General features: G+C 65.9%; 1 protein-coding gene across 1 annotated transcript in view; it reads right to left on the bottom strand.

Annotated features, from left to right (window-relative positions):
* Positions 1-10895, bottom strand: part of CHLRE_05g241150v5 (uncharacterized protein) — a 13076-nt gene extending 2181 nt beyond the window's left edge. The window contains exons 1-24 of the mRNA XM_043062376.1: positions 10568-10895; positions 10080-10404; positions 9630-9852; positions 9340-9451; positions 9126-9197; positions 8795-8881; positions 8288-8390; positions 7712-7866; positions 7233-7436; positions 6732-6917; positions 6358-6489; positions 5725-6031; positions 5233-5594; positions 4725-4979; positions 4156-4365; positions 3789-3920; positions 3329-3478; positions 2869-2936; positions 2494-2634; positions 2105-2239; positions 1659-1902; positions 1219-1311; positions 615-689; positions 153-254 (exon numbers count right to left, since the gene is read on the bottom strand). Of these exons, the coding sequence (XP_042924939.1) occupies positions 153-254; positions 615-689; positions 1219-1311; positions 1659-1902; positions 2105-2239; positions 2494-2634; positions 2869-2936; positions 3329-3478; positions 3789-3920; positions 4156-4365; positions 4725-4979; positions 5233-5594; positions 5725-6031; positions 6358-6489; positions 6732-6917; positions 7233-7436; positions 7712-7866; positions 8288-8390; positions 8795-8881; positions 9126-9197; positions 9340-9451; positions 9630-9852; positions 10080-10404; positions 10568-10831 (4137 nt within the window). The 5' untranslated portion in view covers positions 10832-10895. The remainder of the gene's footprint in view (positions 1-152; positions 255-614; positions 690-1218; positions 1312-1658; positions 1903-2104; positions 2240-2493; positions 2635-2868; positions 2937-3328; positions 3479-3788; positions 3921-4155; positions 4366-4724; positions 4980-5232; positions 5595-5724; positions 6032-6357; positions 6490-6731; positions 6918-7232; positions 7437-7711; positions 7867-8287; positions 8391-8794; positions 8882-9125; positions 9198-9339; positions 9452-9629; positions 9853-10079; positions 10405-10567) is intronic.
* Between the last annotated feature and the right edge of the window lie 73 nt (positions 10896-10968).

Here is a 10968-nt window from a genome sequence, read left to right as displayed (position 1 = left end):
CCCTCCCTCCCTCCCACCCTCCCTCCCACCCTTCCTCCCCCTCCCACCCTCGTTGGTTTTGGTTTAGTTTGGGCCTCGGTATTTACAACCCTCCCTCCCTCCCTCCTCCCCTCCCTTCCTCCCACCCTGCTTCCCTCCCTGCCCGCGCCCACCTGCTTGTCCGCCACCAGTATGTCCTCCACCTCGCCCTTGTGGTCGCGCAGCAGCGAGGCCAGGCACAGCATGAGGCTGCCCAGCAGCGGGTGCTTCTGGGCCTGAGGGGGCAGGGCAGCGGGGGGTGGGTGGAGGCGGGGTGGGTGCAGGCTGGGTGGGGTGTATGGGGGGACTGGCTGGGGTGGGGTGTAAATACCCGCCAAACCCAAACCAAATTAGCGGAGCACAGGCAGGGGGCGGTTCAGAAGATGGGGGGCCAGGTGAAGACATTCTCGCACCTCACACTACCGTACGCCACACGTCACGGGCGCCACTAGTGGTGTGGCCAGCATTCTGTGGCCACCAGCCCGGCCCCCCCCTTGTACATGAACGGCTATACCCTTCCTCCTCCTCCTCCTCCTCCTCCTCCTCCTCCTCCTCCTGCCCACCTCCTCCTCCTCCACCCCCCGCCCCACGCCCACCTGCAGCAGGTACCTCAGCTCCACCATGAGCGGCACCACCGACTCGGCCAGGTGCTTGCGCATCATGGCGCCAACCTGCGGCCGCGAGTTGTATTTGTGTTGTGTCGGTGTGTTTGTGAGGTGTATGTTGTGTTGGTGTGTTTGTTAAAGAGCACAAGGAGGACAAAGCACAAAGGCACAGTGCTTTGTGTGTGTGTGTGTGTGTGTGTGTGTGTGTGTGTGTGTGTGTGTGTGTGTGTGTGTGTGTGTGTTGAGAATGTACGGGGGACGAGGTTCCAGGTATGGACGTATGGTCGTTGGGCCAGGAGCAGGGCCGCCGTGGGGGAGGCGGGTGCGGGTGGGTGGGTGGGCAGTTACTAGGATGTGGCCGGGATGCACCTGGGCAGGTCACAAGCTCAGTGGCAGAAGCGCGCAGGACGGAGGAGGGCAGACAGGCGGGGTACAGACAGCCTCCGTCACACGCCTCCACGCCCGCACCTCCCCTGCCGCCCTCCTTGGCCTGCCGATGGGACTTTGTCATTGGGCCCAGGCACATATCCCCGCTCCGCTTGGGTTGCGTTAGTGTGGGCTGGTCTTTACAACCCCCCCTCCCCACCGCACGCACCAGCTTGCCGCGCGCCCTGCTTGCGTCCTCCTGTGTTGCACTGGGCTCCAGGTCTTCATCGGCGCCGCCCGCACCGAACTTGCTGGTGTTGACCTGGGGGCGGGAGTTTGGGGGCGGCAGTTTGGGGGCAGGGATTGCATTCATGATTTTTTGACAAGGCCGGGGAGGGGAGAATATGGGCAGTGATGGTGCTGAGCCTGTGTGGCCACTGGGCCCAGTGTCCTGCAACAACGTAGGCCCACCCTAGACCTCCGCCAGAGCCGCACGACCAGCAACAACCCATCCCGTCTGCCAGACTCCGTCAGAGACAGCAGCCCCCCCCCAAAGTCCGGGGACAGCAGGGCACACCATCCCGACATTCGGCCCCGCTAGTATAGCTTTAATTTGTTTCGTTCGGGCTGGTACAACCCCCCCCCCCCCCCATCCCAGCCCTCTCCCACCTTCATATCCTTGCAGGCCAGCAGCCGCAGCGCATCCCCCAGCACCTCATCCGCGCCGCCCACAGCCGCCGCCGCCGCCGAGCTGCCCCCCGCCGCCGCCGCCGCCGCCGCGCCTCCCGTCAGCGGCAGCAGCCCGTCCACCACTCCGCCCAGCACCTCCGCCACCATCTTGGCCGAGGCGGCGAAGCGGTGCTCGGGGCTCATGCGCCGCAGCAGACTGGTGTAGATGATGTCGCGCTTGGCGCTGCGGGGTGGGGGGCGCAGGGGAGTGTACGAGCTGTTTTGTGATGTGTATGTGTGTGTGTGAGTGTGATTGTCCCTACCATGTGTTCCTGCCACCAACGACCCCCTAGCCGTCATTCACAATCCCTCCCCGTCTCCTCCCTCCCTCCCTCCCTCGCCTCCCTCCCTCCCTCCCTCCCTCCCTCCCTCCCTCCCTCCCTCACCGCATGATGGGGCTGGCCCCCTTGAGGTGGAAGCCGCCGCCGCCCTCCAGCGCACTGTGCAGCGCCAGCTCGGCAGCCAGGTCGGAGCCGGCGGCGGAGGAGGAGGAGCCGCGGCTGCTGGCGTGCACGCCCGAGCTGCGGGCGGGGGGGGGGGGGCACAGCGATATTGTAATGTGGGTGGTGGGTGGTAAGACCGTGGTAAGATGGCGAGCGTGAGGGCGTGGCAGGGAAGAGGACACTCCTCGCTCTTTTTCATTGGGTTCGGATCAGTTTGGGGGCTACAATCGACTGGTATCTACAATCCCCGCTCTCCCTCTCCCTCTCCCTCCCTCCCTCTCCCCCTCCCCCTTTCCCTCCCCCCCCGGCCCCCCGCTCCATGCCCCACGCACGTGCAGTCGTTGAGCACGAACAGGCTCTCTATGAAGTGGTTGTAGGCCAGCAGCGGCGCCTTGGCTGCCAGGCTGTCGCCCAGCAGGTAGGTGGCCAGCTGCCGCACGCCCGCGGACTCGTCCACAAGCGCCAGCAGGAACCTGGGGAGGGGCGGGAGGGGCGGGAGGGGGGGTTGTAAATACCAGCCCAAACTAAACCAAAGGCAACGAATACGAGCGGAGCACAGGGGGGGAAGGGGCGGGAAAGGGGCTTTCAGACCAACCCAAGGAACCGGGGAAGTGGGGGAGTGGGGGGAGGGAGTTCGAGGACAGAACCGGGCAGCAGGACACGGACTAAACCCAGTTCATCCACATCACGCTCCCGCCGCCTCCCACCTGTGCACCAGTGCGCCGCGCCACTTGACGAAGTCACGTAGCAGCAGGTTCGCCAGCAGCGCCAGAGCCTGAGCGGCGGGGCAGGGCGGGGCGCGGGGCGCGGGGCAGGGCAGGGCGGGGCGGGGCAGGGCGGGACAGGAAGTGTGCATGCTGGTTCAAAGACAGCAACATGCAAACATTGCAACCACCTGCCACCTTCCGGCTCCCACCTGTCCTTTCCCCCAAATCTCTCATCACTTCCCTCCCTCCCTCCCCCTCTCCTCCCACCTCTCCTGCTGTGTCGGGCGTGCTTAGGGGTGGGCGTGCGTAAGGGTGAGCGTGTGAAACGCGCTCACCCAACACTAGGGCTTGTCAGCCCTAGTCATCAGTCGCTTCGCCACTACCAAGTGTAATTATTCCCTGTCCCCTCCCTCCCCTCCCTCCCCTCCCTCCCCTCTCCCTCCCCTCTGCTCCCTCTCACCTGCCTCCGCACCAGCTCGTGCGGGTCGCGCACCGCCGCCGCCAGCCGCGCCACGTGTCCGTCCGCCAGCCCCGTGAACTGCACCACCATGTCCGCCACCGCCACCAGCAGCACACTGCGGACGGCGGGGCTGGGGCTGGAGGACATCTCCTGCGGGGTGTGCGTGTGCGTGTGTGTGTGTGTGTGTGTGTGTGTGTGTGTGGTGGTGGGGAGAATGGGGGTGAGCGGATAGGGGCGTATGTGTGGTGTGAAGGGGTCTTGAGGCAATCATGCTGTGGAGAGGCACAGCAGAGACGCCAAAACCCAGAAATTTGGAAATCAAACACTCTGTCTTGCTCATACACATGCAACCTTCCCTAGCGTGCTCTCTACCACGTCCACACCCAAACCCAAACCCACACCCACCCCACCCCACCCCCCACACACACCCATACACAGTCACACGCACGCACGCACGCACCTGCACCATGAGCGGCACGCACTTCTTGGCCAGCCCCTCGTCCACCATGCACAGCTTGCCCAGGCACGTCCACGCCTGCGCGCACACAGCCGTGGCCGCCGCCGCCGCCGCGCCGGCAGCAGCAGGGCCCGCCTGCACACACACATGCCGCATGGAGAGTTGGACACACACATGTATACGGTACATACACCCGCATGGCGTCAGACGCCGGGCCAGCCCGCCGTCCCTTCCCCTCATCGCAACACAACCCGCAACCACCTGTGCACCGTGCAACACAGCGTGTAGCACTCGGCGGCACCATACTTATGCTTGTGTTTCTCCAACCCACCCACCCGTCCGCCGCCCCACCCCAAATACGCGGCCACACCTGCAGCACGCGCCCGGCTCCAGCCCCTCCTCCTCCGCCTCCTCCTGCTCCTCCTGGCGCCGCCGCCGGCCTCCAGCTGCTGCTGGTCATGCTGGTGAGTGCCTGCACCTTGACTGCGGCGCCGCCCGGCACCGCCCGCAGCTCCCGCAGCACCGCCACCTCGCCCAGCGTGAACAGCGCCAGCTGCGTGCGGGCGGCCTGGCCGGCGGACTGCGTGAGGGCGTGGGGGGCGTGGAGGGCGGGGGGTGCGGGGAGTTTTACGTACCAGCCCAAACTAAACCAAACCAGGGGGGTCGCGGGGAGGGCAAGGCCGCGGGCACAGGAAGAGGGGAATAGGGGATAAGGGAGGGAGGGAGTGGGGGTTGCCAGGGGAGGAGGATGCTGCTAGAGGCGGCAGGGGGGTGCTGACGCGGCGGGGCTGACGTAGGGAAAGGGCAGCGCCCGTTGCGTGCAACCCATGCCTACAACAGCACGTGGCAGGCAAGCACACCACACCGCACACAGTCTCTTGTGCGTCCTAAGTAGTATGCATACGTACATACACGCACAGTTGCACGCGCCCCACCCACCATGTTGCCGCGCGCCTCCATGGCTGCCCCCAGCACCTCCTCCGCCGCCGCCACCACGCGGGCGCACCACCTCGCCGGCGGCCCCACCGCCGCCTCGCCGCCCTCCTCCACCGCATCGGCATCACCACCATTCCCGCCAACACCGCCGCCACCACCACCACCGCCGCCGCTGCCTCCCGCGGCGGTGGTGAGGCGGTGCAGCGCCGCCAGGTGCGCCGCCACCGCCGCACACGGCAGGCTGAAGCCCAGGACGGCCTGGTGAAAGGGCGGCAGGGTTCATCAATGAAATCATGGCTGGTGTCTTTGTTGGCGGCTTGTACCGGTGATTCGGTAATGCTTGGGCGGGATGGGATGCAATGCGGGATGCGACAGCTCGCATAGTCTCATTTCGAAGTTGTGGCCGAGCCAAGCCCATTCCATGCACATGCCACAAAGATGCCGCGCACACACACACACACACATACGCGTAATGCTTTCCTTGTGCTCTTTAACACACATACATGCGCACCTGAAGCAAGCCAGACGCCAGGGTGGCGGCGTCAGCAGCTGGGAAGCGCGACGCAGCATGGCTGATCACCCACAGCAGCATAGCGCCCTCCTGAGCCGCCGCCGCCGCCCCGCCGCCGCCGCCGCCGCCGCCGCCGCGCAGCTCCTCCCAGCGCCGCTGCAGGAATTGCCAGGAGGGCGCCGCCGGGTCCTGCGCCGCCACCTCCACCAGCACCAGCCACGCGCCCTCGCGCTGGTCGCGAGACGCGCGCCGCCGCTCACGTTCCGCGTCCCAGGCCGCGTCGCCAGGACCGCCGGCGCCCTTGGCACCGCGGCCACGAGGGCCGGGCGGCGCCGCAGCGGCGGCGTCGGCCTCTTCGGCGGCTGCAGACGGCAAAAAGAACACCCCCGTCAGTCAGCACCCGGCCAGCCTCCTTCCGGTCCTCTTCTAGCGCAATGCTTTCACACACATTGTCTGTCATACTCCCGCAATTTGTTGCAGCACTGCGCTCACCCGCTGCCAGCAGGAACGCCTCCAGCCCCGCCGCCACCTGCGGCGCCCGCAGCAGCTTGCGTGCGCTCATCGCTGCCAGCGCCCGGCCCAGGCAGCCGCTGGCGCCGCGCCCCATGGCCGCGAGCGCCGCCAGCCGCTGCCGCACCTCCTCCGCCACCGCCTGCTGCGCCGGCGTGAAGCCGCGGAACAGCACGGCCGCGGAGGCGGAGGAGGAGCCGGCGGCGCCGGCGGCGCCGCGGCTGCTGCCGCTGGCCAGCTTGGCGAGCGGGTCCAGCAGCAGCGCGGCCAGGCGGTCCAGCACCGTGTCCTAATGGTTGGGTGGGTGGGTGGTGGTGGTGGTTGTAGGGAGGGTTGTAAATACCAGCCCAAACTAAACCAAAACCTAAACTAAAACGAGCGGGGGGCGAGGGCGGAGGTGGGTGGTGGGTGGTGGGAGCGGCAGGCGAGTCAGCACTCAGCAGGCATGTCCGCTCCCGTGCGCCACAGAAGAGGCGCACTAATGACAGGCAGGTGGTGCGGTGCAAGCACGGACGTCGGATAACATGGCAGCGGGAGCATCACCCCCCATGGAATGAACCACCCTTCAGTCCTCCACCACACGTGGTGACGTGACCGCCTGCCCCGCCCGCCTACCTGGATGGCTGTCTCGGGGTCTCGGATCATGGGCAGCACGCAGCGCGCCCACACGCCCGCTAGTCCGGGGTGGTGCGGGTAGCACAGTGCCAGGCTGCACACCGACTGCAGCGCGGCCTTGCGCACCGACACCTGCAGGCGGCAGCGGCGGAGGAGGAGGAGCAGGAGGAGCAGGAGAAGATGGGAGAAGGAGACACAGCAAGACGCGGGCGGATGGAGGAGCCAAGCAGGTGGCCAGGCGGAAAGGACAGCGCGCATGACAGCGCGCATTCACAGTCCCATGCAGCTGAAGGGCTGAAAGGCTGTGCCTGCACGTGTGCGTGTGTGCGTGTGCCGGACGGCAGCCCATCCCATTCCATTCCGCCCCTTCTCACCAGCGTGTCTGCGGTGGCGTCCTCCAGAACCATTACGTCGTGTGTGCTGGGCGCGTCGCCGCCCGCCGCCCCCGTGGCGGCCCCCAGCTCCAGCCCCGCCTCCAGAAGCGCCAGGGCGGCCTTCCGCACCGCCGCCTTGTCGTCGCGGCAGCGCGCGTGGCACAGCGACTTGAGCCAGCCCAGGTCCTGAGGAGTGAGGGGAGGGAGAGCGAGGCGGGGGAGGGGGAGGGGCAGCAGGGGTGGCTTAATCCGCGCCGCAAGGGGAGATGGAGGAGGTGGTGAGGGCGGTCGGCTGGCGCGCTTGCACAGGTTCAGATGGGAGTATCAGTTCATGTGGGGAACGGAGTGCTAAATCACAAGCATAGAGTGCCGACGGCGAGGAATTGCAAGTGTGGAAGGGGGGCAAGTCACGGTAGACTGGTGTGGTGTGTCCCTTCAAGACACGATGCTGTGCAGGAGCCCATTGATCCGGAACCCACACCACCGCTCGGGACGACTCACCAGCGAGACCTTGGCGGGGATGGTCGCGGTCACCTTGGCCTCCTTGGGCGGCCGTAGCACGGCGGCGGCGGCCTCACCGTCTCCCTCCTGCGCCTCCGCATCCTCCATCTCCTCATCCTCGTCGTCCTCCTCCTCCTCCTCCTCCTCCGCGCCGCCCTCCGCGGCAGCGCCCTGGGCCCTGCCCGCGCCCTTGGGCGCCGCCACCTGCAACCATCAGCCGCCAAAACACCCCTCCCCCAGTGTGAGGCACAGGCCTGACCATGCCTACATCAAGCTAGTCCGTTTGTATCTCATCAACGCACCCACAGCTCGGCACCGCTTGCAACCAGCACCCGCGGTGGCAGCCCGAGCGGGTACACGCATTCTATTCAGTACCCCGCACCTCCTCCTCCAACCCCGCTCTTCTCCTCGCGTTTTTGCATTGGGTTTGCTTTAGTTTGGGCTGGTATCTACACCCCCCCCCTTCCCCTTCCCCGCACCTGCACGCAGATGTGACGCGAAGCGCACAGGGCCGGCACGAAGGCGGCGGCGCTGCATTCGTCCAGCGGCTCCTGCCGCTGCGCCGCCGCCGCCAGGTCCTTGGCGAACGACTGCGCCACCTCCGCCAGACACGTCAGAGCCTTGCCGCGAACGCCTGCGCGCGTGTGTGTGTATGTGTATGTGTGTGTCTATGTGTATGTGCGTGTATGTGTATGTGTGTGTGTATGTGTGTGTGCACCACACTGCTGGGCTGGTGCGCAGTGCACTGGTGCAGATGTGGCGATGTCTCTTATGCTCGGGTGCCAAGCAGGCTACCTGCCGTATGTTCGCCCACATACCGTACCTTTGCCCAATCCAACGCAGAGCCGTCGACCTGCCCGCACCCTAATCCTCCTGCCCGCGGCGGATTTGCGGACTGCGCCACTGCGCCATCGCGCATCTGGGCAGCAACTGCGCATGCCTGCGTGCCCGCATGCCTTTCCACACCATCTTTACCCCCCCCCCGCTGTAACTACCGTACTCCGTTCTCCACACGAGCGGTCCCCCCCCCGCCGCGACACCCGTTCCGCACTCACTGGCGGATTTGTCGTTGGTGCGCGCCACCAGCGCCCCCAAGCACAGCGCGCTCCAGGGCGCCTCCAGCTCGTCGCCCGCGCCGCGGCTGCCGTCCAGCATGTGCTGGTGTTGGTGGTGGTGGTGGTGTATGGGGCGGAGGTTGGAAGGAGGCGAAGGGCATGAGCATGGTGTGGGGGTGACAAGGACTGTGCCAATGCTGCCTCTGGTGCCGTACTGCTTACTGAGGGGGTGGGGGCAGCGGCGGGGACCACGGGCAAGCGCTGCTGCCGTGTTGCTGCACCCTAAGGTCGCTCCAAGCAGCCACTGTCCCCCTTAGTTCAGCTGGGAACGGTAGAAACAAGCTCCCCAACACAATGACAAACACACACAAAGACACACACACACACACACACACACACACACAAAAAGACACACACACATACGTGCCGTCGCTTTGCTGCATCGCATACACTGTCTTTGCGCAACGTTTTCCTTGTGCTCTTTAACACACATACGTGCACGCCCACCTTGTACTCGCCCTCCGGCCCAAACGGCGCCGGCAGCGACGCCAGCAGCGCCCCAGCCAGCTCCACCGCGACCATGCGGTGGCCGGGCTGCGGGCGTGCATGTCAAGCCATGTCAATTGCACAGTAACATGTGTGTGCGTGCGTGTTCAGTAACAATATAATCAAGCCCGCCCAGACGGCACACATGTGTGTGAATGTGTGTTTTTCAATGCAATGCCACTAAAAGCCCCGCTTCGTCCAGTATGCCCTGGACCAAGCAGGGCCGGCACGGCGCCGGGGTCCACTGAGCTTCCCAGCCCCAGGCCGGGCACCCCCGCAGTGCCGGGCCCACCTTCTGGGTGCGCGACAGGCGGTGCAGGAACACACACAGGGCCCGCAGCTCCGCGCCGTCGCAGCTGGACACCTGCCGGGTTGGGTTTTGGGGGTGGGGGGAACAGCAGCCCTCGGGGTAAGTCACGAGCGCCGCGGAATCACGCTAAGCAGGCCGGGCAATGCCCGGCTGCAAGAGCCACACGCCTGCCTCTCCTCAGCCCCCATGCACTCACCAGGCTCTGCACGGACGCCACGGCTGTGGCTCGGCAGTCGGCCTTGTCGGGCGCGCGCAGGCACAGCTGCCGCATCAGCGCCAGGCGGCAGGGCTTGACGGCGGGCTGAGTGCTGCGGGGGGGGGGGAGGCCAAGAAGAGGGACGCGACATCACCCGCGGACAGATCACATATAGTGCGGCACTGACGGGGGCCGGTTAGGGCAGGCCCCCAAACACCGTACACAACACGCCTGTAACCACGCAAGATCACCACCACAACTCCCGCTGCAAACCAACAGCGCCGCCGCACCTCAGCAGGCTGTTGACCAGGCCCAGCGCCGCGCCGCGCCGGTCCACAGCCTGGCCGCCGCCGCCGCGCTTGCCGCCCCCTCCTCCGCCTCCGCCGCCGTCAGCTCCCACCAGCGTGGGCACCAGCTTGTTCGCCACCACCGCCAGCGTCTGTGCCACGTTGCCGTGGCGGCTGTCCAGTGCAACCGGCAGCAGCGCGAAGGCCGCGTCAGAGACGGAGGCGCCTGGAGTCGGGTGAACACACAAGGCGGGTGCGGGAGCTCGTTTATACAAGGTTGTTAGCAAAGACAGAGGGCCGCAGACAGCAGGGGCAGGCGGTTCGGGCGAGAAGATTGGTAGCGTGTAATGTGGTGTTGCTGCCGCCGCGATGCACAAAGACGCAAAGGGATTGTGCTGGGCACGGCAGGATACGAGGACCACCCCTACCGCCTGTGCAGCACTGCGCCCTCACCGCTGTTCTTGCTGCCGCCCCGCTTGCCGGCCTTGCCGCTTCCGCCGCCGCCGCTGGAGGCGGACACCGCGCTGCCGGTCATATCCACCAGGGCGTCCAGCAGCAGCGCAAACATCTCACTGTTGCCGCGCATGCTGTGGTGCTTCAGGAACAATCCCAGGTCCTCAAGCAGCGCCACCGGCGACACCACCGGCGCCGCGGTGTCTGCCTCGCCGTCTTGCTGCGTGGCATCGCCGCTGGCTGGGGCCTTCTTGGTGGGCAGGCAGATGCCCTTGAGGCATTGGATGAAGGCCGCGAAGGCGTAGGGCTCGCACAGCGTGCCCACCTGCGACAACCAGACACGTTCTCGCTCGTTGGTGAATGCACATTGTGTGGTTATGATAATTTAAATGGCTGCACATCTCCGGTGCCGACAGAAATCGTTAATGCCCTTTGCCCTTCTTAAGCGTTAGGCATCCCGCTCTCCATTGCGGGCCGCTAAGACGCACCGGGGCGCCACGAAGTGCGAGAAGCCCAACGTATATGGATGCAGCATTTCCGCGAAGTGCTGTGCTCTCCTGCTTGAGCAAGTCGCCGAGCGCGCGAGTCAGCGCCACAGCTGAGACCTCCTCGCCCTCAAGCTCAGACCAGCCAGCTCCATTACGTAGTTCCTGAACTGCCTCAGCTGCTTCGGTAAGCGCTGCGTCTGCTCTCCTCCCGGTCAGGTCCCCGCTTGCCACCTCCGCCAGCTGCGACAGCGCAGCGGCAGACATGGTTCCTAGGGTTTGTGGGCTTGTATTTTTGTAAGTTTGTCCTAATTATCAAGCGAGGTGAGCGAAACAGGGTCTCTTTGGCTATACCGATTTATTTGGATTTGGCAACACCCTACAGTGGGCTACGTAGCCTTTGC

The sequence above is a fragment of the Chlamydomonas reinhardtii genome, chromosome 5, assembly GCF_000002595.2.
Source record: "Chlamydomonas reinhardtii strain CC-503 cw92 mt+ chromosome 5, whole genome shotgun sequence".
Classification (NCBI taxonomy): domain Eukaryota; kingdom Viridiplantae; phylum Chlorophyta; class Chlorophyceae; order Chlamydomonadales; family Chlamydomonadaceae; genus Chlamydomonas; species Chlamydomonas reinhardtii.
Note: the sequence above shows the minus strand (reverse complement) of the source record. Positions and strands in the feature narration are given on the sequence as shown.